A 20408-nucleotide genomic window follows, 5' to 3' on the forward strand; every position below is an offset into this window, starting at 1 on the left:
AGATGGCGGCCAAGAAGAACGTCCTGTCGTCGCTGGCCGTTTATGCGGAGGATTCGGAGGCCGAGTCGGACGGCGAGGCCGGGACCGCGGCGGCGGCGGCGGCGGCGGCGGCGGCGGCGGCGGCAGCGGCGGCGGCGGCGGCGGCCGCGGCAACGGCGACAAACCCGGTGGCCGGTAAGTGGCCGCGGGGGCCTTCCGCCCTCAGGCCTGCCCTCCCCCCTTTCCAAACTCACTCACTCATTCATTCATTCAATCGGTATTTATTGAGCGCCTACTGTGTGCAGGGCACTGGACTAAGCGCTTGGGAAGTACAAGTTGGCAACGTATAGAGCCGGTCCCTACCCAACAGCGGGCTCACGGTCTGGAAGGGGGGAGACAGACAACAAAACAAAACATGAACAAAATAAAATAAATAGAGCAAATATGTACAAATAAAATAAATAAATAAATAGAGTAATATAGACGTATAAACATATACATTCGTTCATTCAGTCGTATTTAAAACTCATTCATTCATTCAATCGTATTTACTACGATAATGATGGCATTTATTAAGCGCTTACTATGTGCAAAGCACTGTTCTGAGCGCCGGGGAGATTAGAAGGTGATCGGGTTGTCCCATGGGGAGCTCACAGTCTTAATCCCCATCTTACAGATGAGGGAACTGAGGCCCAGAGAATCGATCAGTCGTATTTATTGAGCGCTTCCGAGGTTACAAGGTTGTCCCATGGGGAGCTCCCAGTCTTAACCCCCATTTTACAGATGAGGGAACTGAGGCCCAGAGAAGCAATCAATCAGTCGTATTTATTGAGCGCTTCCTGTGTGCAGAGCACTGTACTAAGCGCTTGGGAAGTCCAAGTTGGCAAACGTCTAGAGACGGCCCCTACCCAATCAATCAGTCGTATTTATTGAGCGCTTACTGTGTGCAGAGCACTGTGCCAAGCGCTTGGGAAGTCCAAGTTGGCAACATCTAGAGACGGCCCCTACCCAACAGTGGCTCACAGTCTAGAAGGGGAGTGAAGTGACTTGCCCAAAGTCACACAGCTGACAGTTGGCGGAGCCGGGATTTGAACCCATGACCACTGACTCCCAAGCCCGGGCTCTTTCCACAGAGCCACGCTGCTTGTGTGCAGAGCACTGCACTAAGCGCTTGGGAAGTTCAAGTTGGCAACATATAGAGATGGTCCCTACCCAACAGTGGGCTCACAGTCTAGAAGGGGGAGGCAGAGAACAGAACAAAACATATTAACAAAATAAAATAAATAGAATAAGTATGTACAAATAAAATAAGTAAATAAATAGAGTAATAAATCTGTACAAACATATACATGTATACAGGTGCTGTGGGGAAGGGAAGGAGGTAATGCGGGGAGGATGGTGAGGGGGAGGAGGGGGCTCAGTCTGGGAAGGCCTCCTGGAGGAGGTGAGCTCTCAGTAGGGCCTTGAAGACTTCTAGAAAGTCTTCTAGACTGTGAGCCCACTGTTGGGTAGGGACCAGCTCTAGATGTTGCCAACTTGGACTTCCCAAGCGCTTAGTCCAGTGTTCTGCACACAGTAAGCACTCAATAAATATGATTGAATGAATGAATAGAAGGGGGAGACGGACAACAAAAGAAAACGTGTAAACCAAATAAAATAAATAGAATAAGTATGTACAAGTAAAATAAATAGAGTAACAAATATGTACAAGCATATATACAGGTATATACATATATGCAGGTATGCGTATATATATATATATACCCAAATGCCTGGCGGGAGAGAAGCAGCGTGGCTCAGTGGAAAAGAGCCTGGGCTTTGGAGTCACAGGTCATGGGTTCAAATCCCGGCCCCGCCAATTGTCAGCCGTGTGACTTTGGGCAAGTCACTCTCTGGGCCTCACTTACCTCATCTGTAAAATGGGGACCGTGAGCCCCACGTGGGACAACCTGATCACCTTGTAACCTCCTCAGCACTTAGAACAGTGCTTTGCTCACAGTAAGCGCTTAATAAATGCCATCGTTATTATTATTATTATTAGAGGAGCAGCATGAGAAGCAGCATAACTCAGTGGAAAAAAGCCCGGGCTTTGGAGTCAGAGGTCATGGGGTTCAAATCCCAGCTCCGCCAATTGTCAGCTGTGTGACTTTGGGCAAGTCACTTCACTTCTCTGCGCCTCACTTACCTCATCTGTAAAATGGGGATGAAGACTGAGCCCCCCGTGGGACAACCTGATCACCTTGTAACCTCCCCAGCGCTTAGAACAGTGCTTTGCACATAGTGCTTAATAAATGCCATCATTATTATTATTATTAGAGGAGGCAGGAGCATGGACCGATTGATCTCGGGGCCCTTCCAGCCCGTGTTCGTTCCATCACTACTGAAGCACCTTGGCTCAGTGGAAGGAGCTCGGGCTGGGGAGCCAGAAAAGTGGTTTGGTTCAGTGTAAAGAGCGTGGGCTTGGGAGTCGGAGGTCGTGGGTTCGAATTCCCATTCAGCCACTTAGCTTTGTGACCTTGGGCAAGCAACTTAACTTCTCTGGGCCTCAGGGACCTCATCTGTAAAGTGGGGATGAAGAAGACGAGCCCCCCGTGGGAACCTGATCACCTTGTATCCTCCCCAGCGCTTAGAACAGTGCTTTGCACATAGTAAGCACTCAACAAATACCAACATTATTATTATTTTTATCATTATTAGGTCACGGGTTCTAATCCCAGCTCCACCACTTGTCTGCTGTGTGACTGTGGTTGTCGCATAGCTTCTGTGGGCCTCAGTTACCTCATCTGTAAAAAGGGAATTAAGACCGTGAGCCCCACGTGGGACAACCCGATCACCTTGTGTCACCCCCAGCGTTTAGAACAGTGCTTTGCACAAAGTAAGCGCTTAACAAATACCATTATTATTAGACTGTGAGCCCCACGTGGGACAACCGGATCACCTTGTATCGCCCACAGCGCTTAGAACAGTGCTTCGCACAAAGTAAGCGCTTAACAAATACCATTACTGTTAGACTGTGAGCCCCACGTGGGACAACCGGATCACCTTGTATCCCCCTCAGCGTGTAGAACAGTGCTTCGCACAAAGTAAGCGCTTAACAAATACCATTATTATCAGTAGTGACTGCTGAGCACCCGCTGGGTGCCAACAGTGAAGGTTGCAACACAGGAGATAGGAAACCTGGGTCCTGCTTCCGGCCCTCTCTCTGACAATGATAACGAAAATAATCATAATAATTGTGTTTGTTGAGCACTTACTCTGTGCCAAACACTGTTCTAAGCTCCAGGGTAGATCCCAGGCGATCAGGTTGGCTCCAGTCACTTTCCCACGTGGGGCTCACACTTTTAATCCCCATTTTACAGATGAGGGAACTGAGGCCCAGGAAGTTAAATGACTTGCCCAAGGTCACACAGCAGTCACGTGGCAGAGTCGGGATTAGAACCCACGTCCTCTGATTCCCAGGCCCGTGCTCTTGCCCCTAGGCCGTGCCGCATTTCTGACCCGCTGTGGGACCTTGGGCAAATCATGTCAGTTCTCTGCCTCATTTTTCTCGTGTGTGGAATGGGGATTGAAAACCTTTCCTCCGTCTCTGTCTCTCTTAGAACTTGAGCCCTGCTTGGTACAGGGACTTTGTCCGATCTGACTATATCGTGTCTTTCCTAGTGCTGACTGGCACACAGTAGGTGCTTAGTAGGTACCGCTGTAAGGATTAAGCGCTTAGTACAGTGCTCTGCACATAGTAAGCGCTCAATAAATACGATTGATTGATTAACAATTTCTTGTTCTAGAAGAAAAAGGGGGATTGGTGTCTGAAGCCTACGGAGAGGATGACTTTTCCCGCTTGGAGGGAGACGAAGATGGTTATGAAGAAGACGACGAAGAGAACAGCAGACAGTCGGTACGAATCCCTCTCCTCCAGTCTCCCCAACCTAAGGCTGCTTAGCCCAGGCTTCCCATTTCCAGGGAACTTTTGTTGTTTTTCCCGAATGCCTCCTCTCAGATGTCGCCATCCCTGATGTGTCACGATCTGGCTTTTCCTGGCACTGTCTCTGCAGTAGATCATAAGTGCCAACTTTCCATATTGGGTGCGGGGGACAAAAGAGAGGCAAGGGGCAAGGCGGGGTGCCGTAGAGACTGGCTTGAGAGAATGAATAGGCCGGAAAGCCGCCGTTTGGGGTCTTCAGCTCAGGCTGGAAGCTCTTGAATCTTGTCAGAGGCGCGAGTGTAGAGTCCAGCACAGGTAGCCTGTGGAGTGAATGCCCCCTCTAGATACGCTGGGTTCACATTCAGTACTTTCTATTTGACCCTGATAGCCAGCAAATGCCATCGGTTAGGCAGACGCCCAAGACCCCCATGATTCTTATCAGGGGGTGATGCCAATGACTTTGTCCCCGTGGCAGTTTGGGCGGGAAAGGTGGCAACTTGTAGCCCAAGCAGCACTTGGGTTTGGGAAGGAATCACAGGAGGTGGCTCCGTCTCTTGCCCCTTTGCCAGCCATGGCTAGGATCGCTACAGAGTGTGCCGGAGCTGGCTATGAGCTGGGATCTCCGTGGCGCCAGTAGGAGTTTGGGGTCTAGAGTGTGGGCAGATTTGGGTGGCGGCACGGGGCCCGTGATGGAGCTGGGGTGGAGGAGATGCTGGTGCCCCAGCCCCGCGAGGACCGGTGGAGAGGTGGAGATGGAGGAGGCCGCCCCGGGAGCTTAACTCTGTCCGTTCGGGTCCCGCAGGATGATGACGACTCTGAGGCAGACAGACCCGAGGCTGCTGACTTAAAGGTACTCGGGAAGGTGAGGGGGTGGAGGTGGTCGGGGTGCCGATTCGGCCCCGTCCATGTACTTGTGGGCTTCCCCCCGCCGGGAGGGCGGCCTGGCCCTGCCTGGCTGCCCAGTCACAGACGGCTAAACTGGAGGTTTGGCCAGAGCTGCCTGCCAGGGCTCTGTGCCTCCTTCGGCGGGTGGAGGGGCTCACTGAGCCCCCTGTCCCGGCACCTGAGGGCAAAGGTGGAACCGCAGAGCTCCGCGAGGAGCCCGCCGCTGCGGGTGTAGTCTCTGTGGGGGCTCAGCCCTCCTGCCGAATTCTCCTCCACCCTGGACCCCAACAAGAGCCAAGCTTGAGGGAAGGCCTGCGCCAGCCTGGGGACTCCTCGGGGGACCCGTCTGTCCCCTTCAAGCCCCCCTCCGCCAGGGCCCCGTTGGAGTTGGGCCCGCACGACAGTGGCCGGCGTTATTCCTGTCTGACCCCGGGCAGGTCGGGACGGGGTTGGGGGGCCCTCTTGTCCATCCTTCGTCCTGGGAACCCAGGGACGGGGCGGGCGGCGAGGACCTATTGAAGGTGGGACAGGTCTCTGAGCCAGGAGACCCGACTGAGCCGGTCCCAATTCCCTTTCAGTGCGTGTCCGCCGGCGGTTCCCGATTCCTAACCGTTCTGACCAAATGGGCTCAATGAGCCGGCAGCCCTGGCCACCCCGCCATAATTAGACCACAGGGCTACTAGCCTCAAAAGATTTTTATCTACAAACTGGATAGGGACGGGGTGACGAGGGCCAGGGGTTGGGGGGCGGCGTTGCTTTAGGGCAGCACAAGACACCTCCACGTGACCCACCAGCATGCCCTCCCCGGCAGCCGCTTGTCTGCTATGTGATGTTGGCTAAGTCACTTCACTCTCTGGCCTCAGTTACCTCATCTGTAAAGTGGGGATTAAGACCGTGAGCCCCGTGTGGGACTGTGTTCAACCTGAGAGAAGCAGCGTGGCTCAGTGGAAAGAGCCCGGGCTTTGGAGTCAGAGGTCATGGGTTCAAATCGCGGCTCCGCCACTTGTCAGCTGCGTGACCTTGGGCAAGTCAATTCACTTCTCTGGGCCTCAGTTCCCTCATCTGTAAAATGGGGGTGAAGACTGTGAGCCCCCCGTGGGACAACCTGATCACCTTGTATCCCCCCCCCCCCCCCAGCCCCCCAGCGCTTAGAACAGTGCTTTGCTTTAGAAAGCAGCGTGGCTCAGTGGAAAGAGCACGGGCTTTGGAGTCAGAGGTCATGGGTTCGAACCCCGGCTCCACCACGTCTGCTGTGTGACCTTGGGCAAGTCACTTAACTTCTCTGAGCCTCAGTTACCTTATCTGTAAAATGGGGATTAAGACTGTGAGCCCCACATGGGACAGCCTGATCACTTTGTATCCCCCAAGCGCTTAGAACAGTGCTTTGCACGTAGTAAGCGCTTAACAAATTCCAACATTATTAGTATTAACAAATGCCATCATCATCATCATTAGCTTGTATATGCCCCAGGTGTTGGTAGAATGCGTGACACATAGTAAGCACTTAACCAATACTGTAAAAAACCAATAAGAAATCCCGCCGTGGTCCGTCCGGGCCGGCTCGTCCCCCTTCCTCCTTCAGGCCTGTCTTCTCCATTCCTTGGGCCGGGGCCCTTTGGTGGGAAGCTGGACCCGCTCCTGGGGTTGCCAACGCCGGGGTTGCCAACCCCGAGGTTGGCAGGTCGGGGAGCCTGCCAGCCAGCGGGGGGCGCTAGTGTCCCAGAGCCAGCCTGCCGTCATCATCCTCATCATCATCATCAATCGTATTGAGCGCTTACTATGTGCAGAGCACTGTACTAAGCGCTTGGGAAGTACAAATTGGCAACATAGAGAGACAGTCCCTACCCAACAGTGGGTCCTGGTTGGGAGATGGGGTGAGGACTGTCATCTCCCTCTATTTCCCGGAGGCGTGCGCCCCTTCGTCATCATCAATCGTATTTATTGAGCGCTTACTATGTGCAGAGCACTGTACTAAGTGCTTGGGAAGTATAAATTGGCAACATATAGAGACAGTCCCTACCCAACAGTGGGCTCACAGTCTAAAAGGGGGGAGACAGAGAACAAAACCAAACATACTAACAAAATAAAATAAATAGAATAGATATGTACAAGTAAAATAAATAAATAGAGTAATAAATATGTACAAACATATATACATATACCGGACTGTCCTGGCCCTGGGCTCCCCGCCCCGTCCCCCTTGTTTGTTGACTTTTCCAGGGCCGCAATTCCTGGAGATGGAGGGATCCGCCCCGCGCTGTCCCACCCCGCCTCTTGGAAACAAACACCCGCCAAATTGGTGGCTAGCGGCAGGCGAGGAAGATGATACTTTCCGTCTGCGCCCTCCGTTCAGCGCTGGGGGGAAAAGGTCACCCCGAGCTTCGAGGGGCCAGCCTCACCCCCCGGCGGGGAGCACATGGAGGCTGCGGTGGGCGGTGGTTCCTGGACTGCTCGTCCAAGGAGTTTTCCTGACTGCCACAGAGTCCAGGGCTTTGGCCACCCCCTCCCCAACCTCTGCCAGGTCCCCCTAGGCCGACCACCCCCAGATGCAGCGGGTGAGGCGAGGTGGGGGAGTAGGAGCTGCCAGCAGGATCGGGCACGGGCCTTGGCGTCCGACAGGCTGTGCCCCTGCCCGGACGGCCCTGATTACCTATCCGAGCCGAGGCCTCGAGCCCTGCTTTCCGAGAGCGAGGCCGACCCCGCTCTGCCCGGCCCCCTCCGCCGCGGGGAAGGTCAGCAACTGCCCCCGGGCACAACGGCCTGGCCCCTCGGGCAGAGCCGATGCCCACCTAGCCAGCGTCCCAGATGGGCAATCAGGCCCTGATAGCGTGGCTCTTCCTGACTTTCTGCCGGGGCGTGGCGAGAGGCCATTGCTTCAGCCAGTCATCATCCTGCTACCTCTCCCCCAGGGTGACGGACCTCAGGGGGCCATCCTGGGCACGCGTCGGCCGCTGGCTCGGCCGACGTTCCGAATCCCGCCCTTTGGAAGCTTGCACCCTCCCTCCCTCTCCCCGTTTGGGTGGTTGTGGCCTTCGGCAAGCCCAGCCAGCCTCCCACCCCCAGGGCTAGCCTTCCAAGAGCTCTGCGCTTCCAGCTTCCCGTTCCCGGGGCCCAAGGCCTCTACTCCTGGCCATCAATTCCAAGTGGGTCGGGAACTTGTTTCTGCAGGAATTGGGTGACTGGGAGCTGGGAGTTCCAGTGGGCTAATTAACCACAGCTGTTCATCGAGCGCTGCCTGGGTGCACTGTACTGTGCTGTTGAGAGAGAACAACTTAAAAGAGTTGGTGGATGCGATCCCGGCCCACATTCCCCTCCCCCATCTCTCTCTCTCCCATCCCCCCCAGGCACGCTGAAACACAACTGTGCGGCAAATGGAGTTTCACCTTGCAGAAACTTGACTTTCCTGTTCTCAGCTTCATGGCGGCCCTGTCAGTGGGTCCCCCTCCTGTGTTCTTCACCCCCCAGCAGATTGGGAAACAGCAGCTGGAAGCTGGGGGAGGGGGTGAGCCGCCCGTTCTCTCTGCTCGTCTGGGACAGGGACTGGGTAGCATCAGGGAAAGCGGGAGATCTGGGGGGCAGCCGGGACGACGGTCCCAGCTCCCTCCTTACTCCGGGCTCAGTTTCCCCAAGGTACTGGCAGCCCCCCATGGGGGGCCCAAAGGCCTCTTGGCCCCGGGTGGAACCCGCAAAGGGAGGCAAGTAGTGACCACACCACTGAGTTGGTCCTTGTCTGCCTGGAGAGGCCCTGGGAGCAGTAGGAGCACATCCTGAAGCCCTCTACCCAGTGGGGGCCGGTCATGTGCCTCGCCGTCCTGGCACAGTGGGAGGCCCTTCCCTGGCACTACAAGGGCGAGCTGCAGCTTAGGGAGGTGCCCCCGACCCCCGAGCTCCCTGGTTCCAAGGTGGAGGGGCAACAGATCCTCCAGTGTGGACTGGAGGAGGCGGGTGCGGAGAGAGAAGCAGGGCGGCAGGAAGAAAATACAGTGTTCTCATCCCGTCTGCCTTCCCCCTCCCCTCTGCTGGCCACAGCGCTCCACCCAGTGCTCGGCAGACCATGCCTGCTGCTGCTTCCCACTCCCGCAGGCCAGGAGCCTTGACTAATAGTAACAGTAATAATTGTGGTGTTTATTAACTATCTACTGTGTGCTAAGCTCTGGGATAAATCCAAGCAAACTGGGTTGGACACACTCTCCGTCCCACATGGGGCTCGTGGCCGTAATTCCCATTTTGCAGACGAGGGAACTGAGGCACAGAAAAGTGAAGTGACTGAGCCGGGATTAGAACCCAGGACCTCTTGACCCCCAAGCCCGTGCTGTGTCCTCTAGGCCATGCTGCTTCTCTCAGGTAGCAGAAGTGGTATTTACTGAGCGCCAGCCACTGCATTAGATGCCAGCCAGGGACCCGAGGGCGCTGGAGTCAAGCAGGGTAGCGAAGAGGGCACAGCGAGATGGAGCAGGGACTGGGAAGGTTCTCCTGCCCCCGACCCGTCAGTGGAGTCCCCTCAGCCGCGAGGCGGAGCTGACATTTGGCGCTGGCCCCAGCCCAGGCGCCGCTGCTGCCTTGTCCCAGCCGGTTCCAAGCGGAGCTTTGTCCGAGGGCCGGGCGGTCAGTTCTGGGAAGGGCTTGGCCGGCCGCTTGCTGGGAATGAAAGGTCGCTCCCTGCAGCCGAGCAGCGAGCGGCAGGGCTGCGGATTCCTCTGAGTAAATCTGCCCCCCACCACTTCCTATTGTTTCCATTTCCTGCCCTGGGCCCGGGAGAGGGCTGGGGGGGGCCCGGTTGTGGGGGTGGGGAGCCCCCGTCCAAGAGCCGGGACACCACCTGAACCCAGGGGGCAGGGGCCAGGGCGATGATGGGCGGATTCACCTCCGGCCCCCCGCTTGGCCCCCCGCTTGGTTCGAGTCCTGGGAGAGGGAGGTTGGAGAGGGAGGGCAATGGGGAAGGAAGGGAGGAGAGAGGAGGCCTTGGATCTGGCAGTTCTGGGTCCTCCCTCGACCTGCCCCTACAGCGACCAGCTCAGCCTAGTGATCAGCGCCTGGGCGGGTTCGCCGTGCCCCGTGGGCAGGCCGGGGGAGTGGCCGCGGCCGCCCCGTTGGTTTCCTTGAACGGTTGGCATTGTCTGCCCGTCCGTCTCGCCCCCGCCCCCATTCCCTCCCCCACGCCCCCGGATTCCCTTCCTCCTTTCCCGGCCGGCTGGTCCCGCTTGGACCCCACCGGACCCTCTGCCTGGTCCGGTCGCCCACCCCACATTCTGGGCCCTTGCCGCTCCTGCCGAGAGCCATGTCTCCTCTCAGCCGGCTGGCAGCTGGGTGCTGGACTCTGGGCCACCCCGGCCCGCTGTGCCATTAAAGCTGGTGGCCAGGTTGCCAATTAATCAGTCCATCAATAGGATTCCCGGTCACCTTATGGATGTAGAACGCTATATTGAGTGCTTGGAAGAGGATCTATAGACGAGTGAGTTTTAGCCTCCACAGGGTGAGCTCCACACAGCAACGGTGTCCTCAGAAATCATGCCTGTATGGGCTCACCTGGCTCACTCCACCGCCCTGGCCCCTATGCCCAGGGTCTGGCCAGGTGGAACTTCCAAGGAGTTACCCCCAAACTCCTGGGACAGGGACCCTACAGAATGACCGCTTGGATCGGCCAGACAGTGAGCTAATTGTATTTATTTAGTGCTTACTGTGTGCAGAGCACTGTACTAAGTGCTTGAGAGAGTGCAGCATAACAGTAAGCATTTCCTGCCCCCAGTGAGCTTAGTCTAGAGGACTGGAGGATCAGGAAGGGCTTGTTTCCATAGGGACAAGAGGCGTGGAGGGTCACCGGGGGACCGTCCCCCATGTCGGGTTCGGTCTGGGTCTGGCCCTCCACATCAGCAGGGACTAGACAACATAGTGGACCTTAGTGGATCATTCTCTCGGGGGCTGGGAGAGTGGAGCGTGGACAGAGCGATGTTCAGGAGGGGATGGTAGGTACCCCCATGCAGAGGCAGAAAACTGGGGGCGAAGGGAGATCTTGGCGCGTCCCCCGGCGTCATGGCATGATTGGGCGGATCGGAGCCGGAGCGGGGAGTGGCCCGGGGGCAAAGGTTTTTCCACTTTGCCGTGGAGCCCAGTACTAGTCCCGGCATGCCCAGGCCCGAGGGACGTCTGCTCAAATCGGATTGGCCGGAAATGTCCCGCCCTTTCTGAGCTCCAACTCCCTCTCCTTTCTCTCCCGCCCTCCACCCTCCCTGGGGCGGCTCCCTTTGGAGCTGGGCCCCTGGAGCCCCATGTCTGGTAGCCAAGGAGCTCCCCAGCTCCCTCCTTGCCTTCCCTCCTTCCTGGAACTAGTTCAGAGGCCTAGCTAGCCCCTGTACCCAGACGCTTCCCACTGGCCAACTGGCCCGCCGCCCCCACTCATCATCAATCGTATTTATTGAGCGCTTACTGTGTGCAGAGCACTGTACTAAGCGCTTGGGAAGTACAAGTTGGCAACATTAGAGACAGTCCCTACCCAATAGTGGTCTCACACTCGACGGGAAGTTTCTCGCAGGCAGGGAGTGGGTCTCCCACCTCCCATCCTAACTGCCCTGAATGCCGGCCAACAAATGCCCAAGCCCTTGGCCCCTGTTGGCCAGGTTCATTCATGCCAGCGGGCCCCCGGCCCAACCTCCCGTTGCCGCGAGGCCAGTAGGGCTGGTCCACAGAGGCCCCCGTTGGAAGAACGGCATTCCGGGGAGAGGTCTCCCAATCTCCCAGTCTGTCCAGGGCTGGCACCTTGACCTCGATTTCCCCCCTCTCCCCCCTTTGGAGGCCAGTGGGCTCCAGTGGAGGGAGACAGCCCCTTGCTGGGTTCCCACAGCCAAGCATGCATGCCCCCGCCTCTCACACACACCCTGAGAACACACCCTCTTGAGGGGCCACCCGGGCCACAAAGGGCTGTTGTGTGGTTGCCCGAGAGACGGGCCCCGGCAGGGAAGCAGCCAGCGTTCGGTGCCAGCTTGAATTGGGCAGGGGGCCCTGTCGCCGCCCGGCCAAGCACCCTCTCTGCCCCCCATGGCAGTGTGAGAGGGGCCCCAAGAATGCAGCCTGCAAGCAGGGGTGAGGGAGTTGTGAGCCCCTCCCCACAAGGAGAGGCCATCTGCCTCGATCACAGCCCTCAACTCTTTGGTGTCTCTGCTGCTCCTCTTATGTCCCGTGTGCCACCCACTCACACTCACAAGAAGGGTTGTGAGGAGTGGAGTGGAGGAGAAGCTAACCACTTCCCTCCGGGGTGCTAGCTGCTATTTGCATCGATTACGCTTTGGTCTTTTTCTCTGAATGGAGTGTGAGTGTGTATGTGTGCAGGGATAACTTCCTCCCATTTTACAAGAGGAAAAACTGAGGTACAAAGAAATGGGGAGGAGCAGCTAGGGTGTGGTCGGACGATAGGAGTGAGTCATTGTGTGTGTCCCTAGGCTAGCCCCAAGCCTCCCCAACTAGGAGCCCAGACTGGGCCCGAGGCTGACTCAGCCAACAGCCAGGCTGCAGCCTGCCTGTGCCCTTGGCTCCTCCCGCAGCCAGGGTGGCACGTGCCAGTGTGCCCGGAGCACGGGGCCCTGCAGGGGTCTCAGCACCCCCATGCCTCTGACATTCCCTCGCCCACCAGAGGCCAAGACAGCCTGGTGCCAGTAAGGCAGGACTGGCCGGTGCCAGGCCCCGGCACCTTGCTGCCAGCATTGAGGCAGGCCAGGCAGGGTGTCCAGTGGGAGCTCTGGCCCGCTGTCCCGAGAGCTGGGGGAGTGAATGGCCGGCGGGGAGGTGACCCCTCTTCAGGCCGGACAGCCCTGCTGTCCTGGATGTAGGGCGAGGACCCCGGGGATGAGGGTGGTCCTGGGCCCCTCCTGGCCCTTAAAGGTCAGCCTCAGGCCGACTCCCTGCCAGGGGACGAGAGACAGGGCTGGTGGAGAGACAGCGGGCCCCCTCCGCCTTACCTCCGGAATTGATTTCTCTTTTCCAGGACTTTTCGGAGCTGGAGAAGAGGGATCCCCAGGAGCTGGTGGGTATGTACCCAGCCCAGGACAGCACAGGCCCTTTATTGAGGAGGGCAGGACTCTTTCCCAGGGGTCCTGGCCCCCATTTGGCTGTGGCGCCACAGAACTCTGATGGGGCACAAGGGATCCAGGCGTGTCTCACCCTTGGGCCTGGTTCAGCCCGGCTCCTTGTCAGAGGGGGCCACAAGTCAGGATACCCTAACCATCCAGGACCCCCCGCTCCCCCACCAGAGAATCAGGGGAGGACCATTCAGCTTATTCCCCACTGTCCACCAGCCCCTTCAGCCAGGGTCTTGTGGGGCTGATGCCGCCCAGGGAACACCCGATGCCTCCTGCCCAAAGATTCAGAGTGACCCCGCTCCCCGTCCATGAGCTGTGGCTGAGATCCAAAATCTGGGCCTGGGCAACTCCAGGAGGTGGTGTTTACCGGGGTCCCTGGTGCCAGACAGCTGAAAATCCTCACTCCTTACTCCTCCACCTTCCCCACCTCCGTCTCCCGTGTCGGCCAAGCCTCCCCGCAGTGGGGGAAACTGATCATCAGTCCGGCTTGACCATGGATGGTGACCTGCCGAGCTGGAGGCTGGGCTCGGGGACGCTCACTAAGCCTGCGCTTCTCGCTGTTGCAGCTCCTGGCCCGGGCACGGCTCCTGGCCAGCCCGTGGCCCGGCTACTTCCTAGCAAGTCAGCATCCCCAGCCAGGCTGAACCCTGGCTACGGTGGTGGCGGTGGTGACTGCTTCCTGGGCCTCGAGGGCCTGGGAGCGCCAGGACGGGTGAATCACCGCCAGCGGCAGACTTCCTGAGCCTAGGAGAGCCTCTTAGCCGGGAGTCAACCCCATCCCCGCCCCTTGGCCCCCCCGGCAGCCTCTGACTCGTCAGGGCAAGGAGCTTTGATCAGAGATGAGCAGGAGGAGCCGAGGGAGCGGTCGGGGACTGCTGCCCGGAGGATGTGTCGGGTCCTGCTGTGTGGGGCGCTGCCCCTGGATGCAGCGGGAGGGGCCTGGGTGCTCCATAGGACCAGGCCGTGCCCGTGGTGGTTCCCTGGGTACTCCCCACCGAAGCAACCAGTTCCCCCACCCCTGCCCACCAGGCCCGGTGCTCTGCCCAATTGGCACCCGCCACCAGGCCCTAGGTGTCAGAATCCGGGGATGCCTGGGTGACCCAATCTTCCCTTCTGCTCAACTAAGTCGGCCCTATATACTGGCCGTCTGGTGTGCGGAGCACTGGACTGAGCGCCTGGGAAAGGACGGGGGAAGTGAAAGACCCAGCCCCTGGTCCCAGGGAGCTTACCATCTAGCGGGCAAAGCCCCGAGTCTACGATCAGCTTGCCAACCAGGGGAAGGGGGACCCGAGCTAGTGGTTACGGTACCCACTTTGTCAGACGTGGGCATAGGTGCCAGGGGCGGTGAGCAACCGGTGCTTCATTGCCAGAGGAGCACAAAGGTGGCCAGCGGCGGGAGAGGAACTAAGCGGGGAAGACTTTCTGGTGGCGATAAGGTTTCGGGCGCAACTTGAAGAGCAGAAGAGCTGTGGTCTGGCGATGTGAACGGGGAGGGAGTGCTAGGTGGGGGAAGGGAGAGAGGAGAGTGAGGCACAGGGGCTAGGAGGAGTGAAGAGACATATAAAACCGGTTAGAACAAGAGGATGGGAAGATGGGTCATTGGATGAGTAAGCGCTCAGGTGGTAGGAGACGTAAATCGATTTAAGCGCTCCAGTTGACTGCGTGCCTAAGTGCTGAGGTTGCTGTAGTTGGGAAGATGTGACCTGGAGGGGAAGAAAGTGAATCAGGGAAGGGCTCCCGGAGGGGGCGGATTCTTGGAGGCTGTTAAAGGGGGAGGGAGTCCCAGGCATGAAGGAGCAGGCCCTCTGGAGCCCGAGGCAGCCGGGGTGAAAGTGAGGAAGAGTGAGACCAGACCTGATTATCTTGAATCTCTCCCGTTGCTCAGTACAGTGCTTGGGTCCGAGTACGTGCTCAACAAGGACCAGCATTATTATGTTTGAGTGAGAACAGTCCTCTTGGGAAGAACAGGGAGAGCGAGCTGGGGTAAACAGTCAGTGGTGTTTATTGAGTGCTTACTCTGTGCGGAGCATTGTACTAAGCGCTTAGGGAAGTACAGTACGACGGTAGGCGTGCTCCTTGTCCACAAGGAGTTTAAGGTCTAGATGAGGTGGACAGTAAAATAAACTACAGCCACGTACATAGTACGTAAGTGCCTTGGGATGAGGGTTGGAGTGACTAGTAAGGGTTTAAAGGGGATGGATCCAAGTGCAGAGGTGACTCGGGAGGGGGAAATGGGGCTTAGTTGGGGAAAGCCTCTTGGAGGAGGTGGGATTTTCGGAGGGCTTTGAAGGAGTGAAGAGTGGTGAACTGTCAAGATACGAAGCGGGAGGGAATTCCAGGCCCCGAGGTGGAAAGCAATTTGGGAAGCCCAGCCAGACTTCTTGGGGCCACCAGGCTCCCTCCCGTTTCTGGTGCCCTGGAAGTCTACCCAAAGTGTCCCTCCCCAGGTCCCGCCAGCTCCTCCGTTTCCTTGCAGGGGACGCTCCTGGGAGGGACGGGATCGGGCCCCAGTGTAAGAGCAGGGTGGCTGTGTCCTCATGATTCCAGCGCTCCACCCTCCCTCCTCCTCTGGCATGCTTGGCAAATGCCAAAGGGCACTTTGCCGCTTTCACACACCACCAGCTGGAAGAATTTAACCCCCAGGACTCCCCGGCAGAGCCCAGGCTCCTCCCCCTGCTGCCCGTCCCAAAGGCAGACCTCCGCACCCCGTCCATCCCTCTTAGTGGCGGCCGCCCACTCGGCATCCTGAGGACCAGATGGGGTTGCTCCTGATTCACACTGGGTTTGAGTCGGGCTGTGGAAAGACCTACCCCCGGCCCGCTGCCACCCTGAGCTGCCTTGAGGGCACCAGGGTCTGGTTTGGGAGTCACTAAGAGGAAGGGTGGACTCTGTTGGAGCCAGATGGACAGCTGCACCCAAGGAAGGGGGCTGGGAGATGGGAAGACCCCAGGGTGACCATTTGGTCCGCATGGGGCCACCTTGACTCTGGGAGTTTGGAGGCCTGGCTTCTATGCCCTACAGCTCTTGGATTATGGGTGTGCCCTCTGGGGCTGTGCCATCAGGGGATGATATCTGACTGGAAAACCACCCCAGGTATTCTTCAGAAATGCTGGAAACAGCTGGTTCCCACAGGTGGCTCAGATGGCAGCGTCATCATCCGTCCATTGGTCATCCACCCCCCTCCCCCGTGTCACCAACCACCTGCCGGGTGCCGGTACCGGGCTGCGGCGGGCGGGGACCGGAGAGCACGGGCGGCGCCGCACAAACCACCAGGATTAGAATCAACCCCTACAAGGCCAGGCCGGTGCCCCACCCCCAGTCCTCTGGCTGCCCCCACCCCACTTCATGCCTCGGGCCAGGGCCAGCGTGGGATGGGGCTGGGGGGGTGAGGGGGGTCGCCTTTTGCGGGAGGTCGTTCTGAAGTGTAGATCAGGGACCCTCGGATACAAGGGCGCATTGTCTCGCCGATTCTGAGTAGGACTGTGGAGTCGCCAGAGGGGGTGGAGGGATCTGTGGGCGGGATGTATACCCCCCTCCTCCCCCTCCACTCCCCCCCCCCCCCCAACCCAGCAGCAGGACTTAGGTTCCTCTCACTCAGTCCAAGCCCCTTCCCTTCTCCGGACCCAGAGGTGGTCCTCAAGGCCCACCTGATCTCGGGCTCAGAAAATGGCAGGGCTTGGATTGCAGGGGTTGGTGGGAGAGGGGACTCCCTGGAGGGGCCTAGGGGGTCTCACAGGGCTCTCTATTCTCCCACAGCCTCTTTCTCCGAGAGGGTAAGGAACATGTCTCCCGACAAGATCAAAATCCCCCCAGAGCCCCCCGGCAGATGCTCAAACCACTTGCAGGTAGGAATGAGGCTCGGGCTGAGCCTTGGGATAGGCCAGGACGGGATAGAGGGTCAGAATTGCTCCCCTGGAAGGTTCCGGCAAGGTCGCTTCCCTCTGGCCCAAGGGTCAGGTGCCCAGGGATCCACTCCAGCAGCTTCGACGGTGTCGCCCGTCAGCGTGGTCTGCAAGGGACACGAGGCTTGGCGTCCCCCGGCTGGCCATGGGCCAACCTGACTTGCTGCCACACTGACTTATCACCCGTGGGCAGCCCCAAACCCTAGAGAACTGAGCTCAGCTCTTTCTTCCCTTGAGAGCCCTTAGGCACTACTGCCACTCGTGCCCCTGTGGGCCCCCATCACATAGGTATCATCCCTGTCATTACTGCAATCCTACCGAGCACCTGTTGGGACCCAAGGTAGAAGGCACGATCCCTGCCCCGACGGAGCTCACGGCGGGAGGCGGGCACACAAACATTTCACAGTTTGGGGAAAAAGAGGTGAAACCAGACAGCCGGAGAGATGATAGACCGATCCTGGAGATGGGATTGCTGGCATGGGAAAGAGCTGGCATCAGTTGGGTTGGGGGAGGTGAGATTAAAGCTGGGGGATGTCACGGCTCTGGGATTCTGTGGGCATCAAGCCCCCTCCCCATCACCTCGTGACCCACGGCAGGACAAGATCCAGAAGCTGTATGAGCGGAAGGTGAAGGAGGGGATGGACATGAACTTCATCATCCAGAGGAAGAAGGAGTTTCGCAATCCCAGGTGGGTTGGCCTCTAGCACCGAGTCGGCATTGGAGGGATGAGCCTCAGGCGGGGAGTGGGATCAAAGGTGAAAATTCATCCCCTGGCCAAGGAGGGGGCTTCTTGGGGAGGGAGGGCGGATGGGCCGGGGGTTCATGTAGCGCTGGATGGACCTCACACTTGCCGAGGCTGTTGGGTAGAGCGGCAGGGCCGGTTGCCATCTAAGTCTCCCTGTGGTTGTAGCATCTACGAGAAGCTGATCCAGTTCTGCGCCATCGATGAACTTGGCACGAATTACCCCAAGGTAGGCGGCAGTGGCGAGGGCGGACTGGCAGGCTGGGATGGGAACACCATGAGCACCTTTGCGATTAGGCCTCAGCGTCCTTGCCTGTCCTCAGACCCCCACCCTGGGGAACACCGTGCCCGCGGTTGGTGCTTGCCGTCTGGCAGCGAGAGACTGAACCTTACCCCTCTGCGTTCCAGGATATGTTCGACCCCCACGGATGGTCTGAGGACTCCTACTACGAGGCCCTGGGTACGTCCCCGCTTGGCAGCCCTGGTTCCGGGGATGGGTATCGGTGGGGTGAGGGGAGGCTGTGGCAACCCTGCTTTGGCAGGAACACAGGCTGCCCGGTGCCGGACCGTATGTGATGGCCCTTTCCTTCCCAGCAAAAGCACAGAAGATAGAAATGGACAAGCTGGAAAAGGCCAAAAAGGAGAGGACCAAGGTAGGGATGTGGACAGGTGGTTGGGGGTAGTAGCCCCGGGGACAGGGCTGGGCCTGACCTACAGAGGAGGATTCTCACCCTACTGAGCGCCCTCCAGCCCCCGGCCTGGCTCAGCGTGGAGAAAGTGTCCTCTGTCCTTCTCTGCACGCCCATTTCAGAGTGTGGCCAGGCTGCTGCCTTTGCTGGCTGCCCCGTTCCCCCTCCACGGGAGCCTCAGCCCCAACCACCTGGCCTAACCTGGGTCATCGGACCCAGGGGGTTCTCGGGTGGGGATGGGACCTTGGAGGGAGCAAGCAATGTCTCCCTTTCCCGGCCCCCTTTGCCATGACGCCAGCCTTGGAGAGGCTCCCTGCGCGGCCCTGAGGGGTCTTCTGTGATCCCTCACTTCAAAGGGCTGCACCCCGCGTCCCCCATGCCCGCTTCCCCTCTGGGCCCCGGCTCATGGCTGGGACGTGTCCCTGCGGCCACACAGTCTCCTGGCCCACACTCACTCCAGATGAGGCTGTTCCCTGGAAGGAAGGGAGGGCAGACATGTAGGAAGAGGGCACTGGCAGTGAAGACACAGAGTTGGAGGAAGAGATATAGTTCCCACTTGGGAAGTGTTTAAGAGCGAGGAATCCTTTTCCGGCCAAATTGCAGGGATCTGCAGCCCTGGGCCTGCCCCTCCCAGCAGGCCATCGGGGTCCCGATCCCTGCTGTCCTCCACCTCCTCCTCCTCCTCCTTCCCTCCCCAGATCGAGTTTGTGACGGGCACCAAGAAGGGGACCACCACCAACGCAGCGGGGGCGGCAGCCGGAGCACCCACGACCACCACAGCCAGCACCGCTGTCGCCGGTGAGATTCCTCGGGCCCCCGGGAGGGAGACCACCGGGGAGGTTGGGTGGGCAGACGGCCATTCGAGGGGATGTGTTCTCACAGCCCCCGCTGACAGGGCCCTCCCCGGAGGGGCGGACCCTGGCCCTACTAAGACCAGGCTCCCTCGTCCCCACAGATGCCCAGAAGCGGAAGAGCAAGTGGGACTCTGCCATCCCCGTGACCACCATCGCCCAGCCTACCATCCTCACAACCACAGCCACCCTGCCCGCGGTCGTCACGGTAACTACCAGCGCCAGCGGCTCCAAGACGACCGTCATTTCCGCCGTGGGCACCATAGTGAAGAAGGCCAAACAGTAATGGGCAGGGCGGGTGGGGACAGCTGGCAGGGGCGAGCTCCCTGGGATCGGGAAGGGGGCCGGCGCCAGCCCGGCCCCCTGACTGCAGGACAAGACTGGGACGCTGAGACGGGCCGAGCGGGCCGACGGGAGAAGGGACGGGCTCTCTCGCCCAGGACTGGGGCTTGTGGCCCCTACCCCCCTCACCGTGGAGCTGCCCTTGATGCCCAGCAGGGATGCCCCACTGCGGGCAGCGGGGCACGGGCAGGGGACTGTGTGGGTGTGGGAACCCTTCTCCTAATAAAGTGCAAGACTTCCTCCAGGCAGGTTTCCTGGCCGGATTTTGGTGGGCCAACAGCCCATCCAGCCTGTAGGCGGGCAGCGTTGAGAGATGCTCAGGGCATAGACGGGGCCTATCTAGGGTGCTGCCCACTGAGTCTTGGGGTGCCACCAAGAGGCGTGCCCTTCACCCCGGCAAAGGGCTGGACCCTCCCCCCCACCCAAGTCCCCCACCTCCTCTTCCAATCCCATTTCCCATCAAGTCCCGAAGCTCAGGTTCTCCTTGGGGGCGGAGGACGAAGAGACCGTCCCTGCCCTCAAGGAGCTTACAGTCCATTGGCATGGGCTGTAGCTGCCAGCCTCGCCCTTCCCCTGCCCTGCCCCGAGCCAAGCCCCCAGCTCAGCCGAGCAATCCCTCTCCTCCTCCAGAGCATTTCCCTTGCGTGCGGTGGGCAAGCAATGCTCGCCTCTCCTGGGTGGACTCAGGACCGACGGGAGCCTGGGAGCTGGGAAGTTGAATCACCAGTCCAGGGGGCAGAGGGGCCGCCGATTGTTTACGCCCTAGCAGCCGCTGCGTCCTTAATCGCGGAATTCCAGCCGACCCCGCCTTTCCTCTTCCCACACTCTCCCTGCTGGGCTCCCCTGGTTGTCCCTGCTGGCCCTCGCTCCTGCCTGCCTGCCTAAGCACTCCTTCCCAGACACAGAGGGCCCAGCGTGAACCTGGAGAGGGAGGGCGTAGGGGAAGACCCTACTTCTGGGCCCAGGAGGGGTTCAGTCTAGGTTCCCACCACCTCTAAATCACCTTGGGGCGATGGGAGGAGGTGTC

General features: G+C 59.1%; 1 protein-coding gene across 1 annotated transcript; it reads left to right on the forward strand.

The window, feature by feature from the left end:
• Nucleotides 1–2: 2 nt before the first annotated feature.
• LOC119922016 (SAP30 binding protein) lies at nucleotides 3–19618 on the forward strand. The gene is made up of 11 exons (XM_038742008.1): nucleotides 3–174; nucleotides 3765–3874; nucleotides 4704–4751; nucleotides 12762–12804; nucleotides 16612–16700; nucleotides 17354–17445; nucleotides 17668–17728; nucleotides 17908–17959; nucleotides 18094–18152; nucleotides 18887–18986; nucleotides 19144–19618. The coding sequence occupies exons 1-11, from the start codon at nucleotides 3–5 to the stop codon at nucleotides 19323–19325; spliced, it is 1008 nt and encodes a 335-aa protein (XP_038597936.1). The 3' UTR covers nucleotides 19326–19618.
• Nucleotides 19619–20408: the final 790 nt, after the last annotated feature.

Source organism: Tachyglossus aculeatus, unplaced genomic scaffold (genome assembly GCF_015852505.1).
Source record: "Tachyglossus aculeatus isolate mTacAcu1 unplaced genomic scaffold, mTacAcu1.pri SUPER_34, whole genome shotgun sequence".
In the NCBI taxonomy this organism is placed as follows: Eukaryota; Metazoa; Chordata; class Mammalia; order Monotremata; family Tachyglossidae; genus Tachyglossus; species Tachyglossus aculeatus.

Coding starts and splice junctions, on each gene's coding strand:
- LOC119922016 (XM_038742008.1), top strand. CDS start 3: ATGGCGGCCAAGAAGAACGTCCTGTCGTCGCTGGCCGTTTATGCGGAG. Junction 4,752..12,761: donor CCGAGGCTGCTGACTTAAAG/GTACTCGGGAAG, acceptor TCTCTTTTCCAG/GACTTTTCGGAGCTGGAGAA. Junction 12,805..16,611: donor GGATCCCCAGGAGCTGGTGG/GTATGTACCCAG, acceptor ATTCTCCCACAG/CCTCTTTCTCCGAGAGGGTA.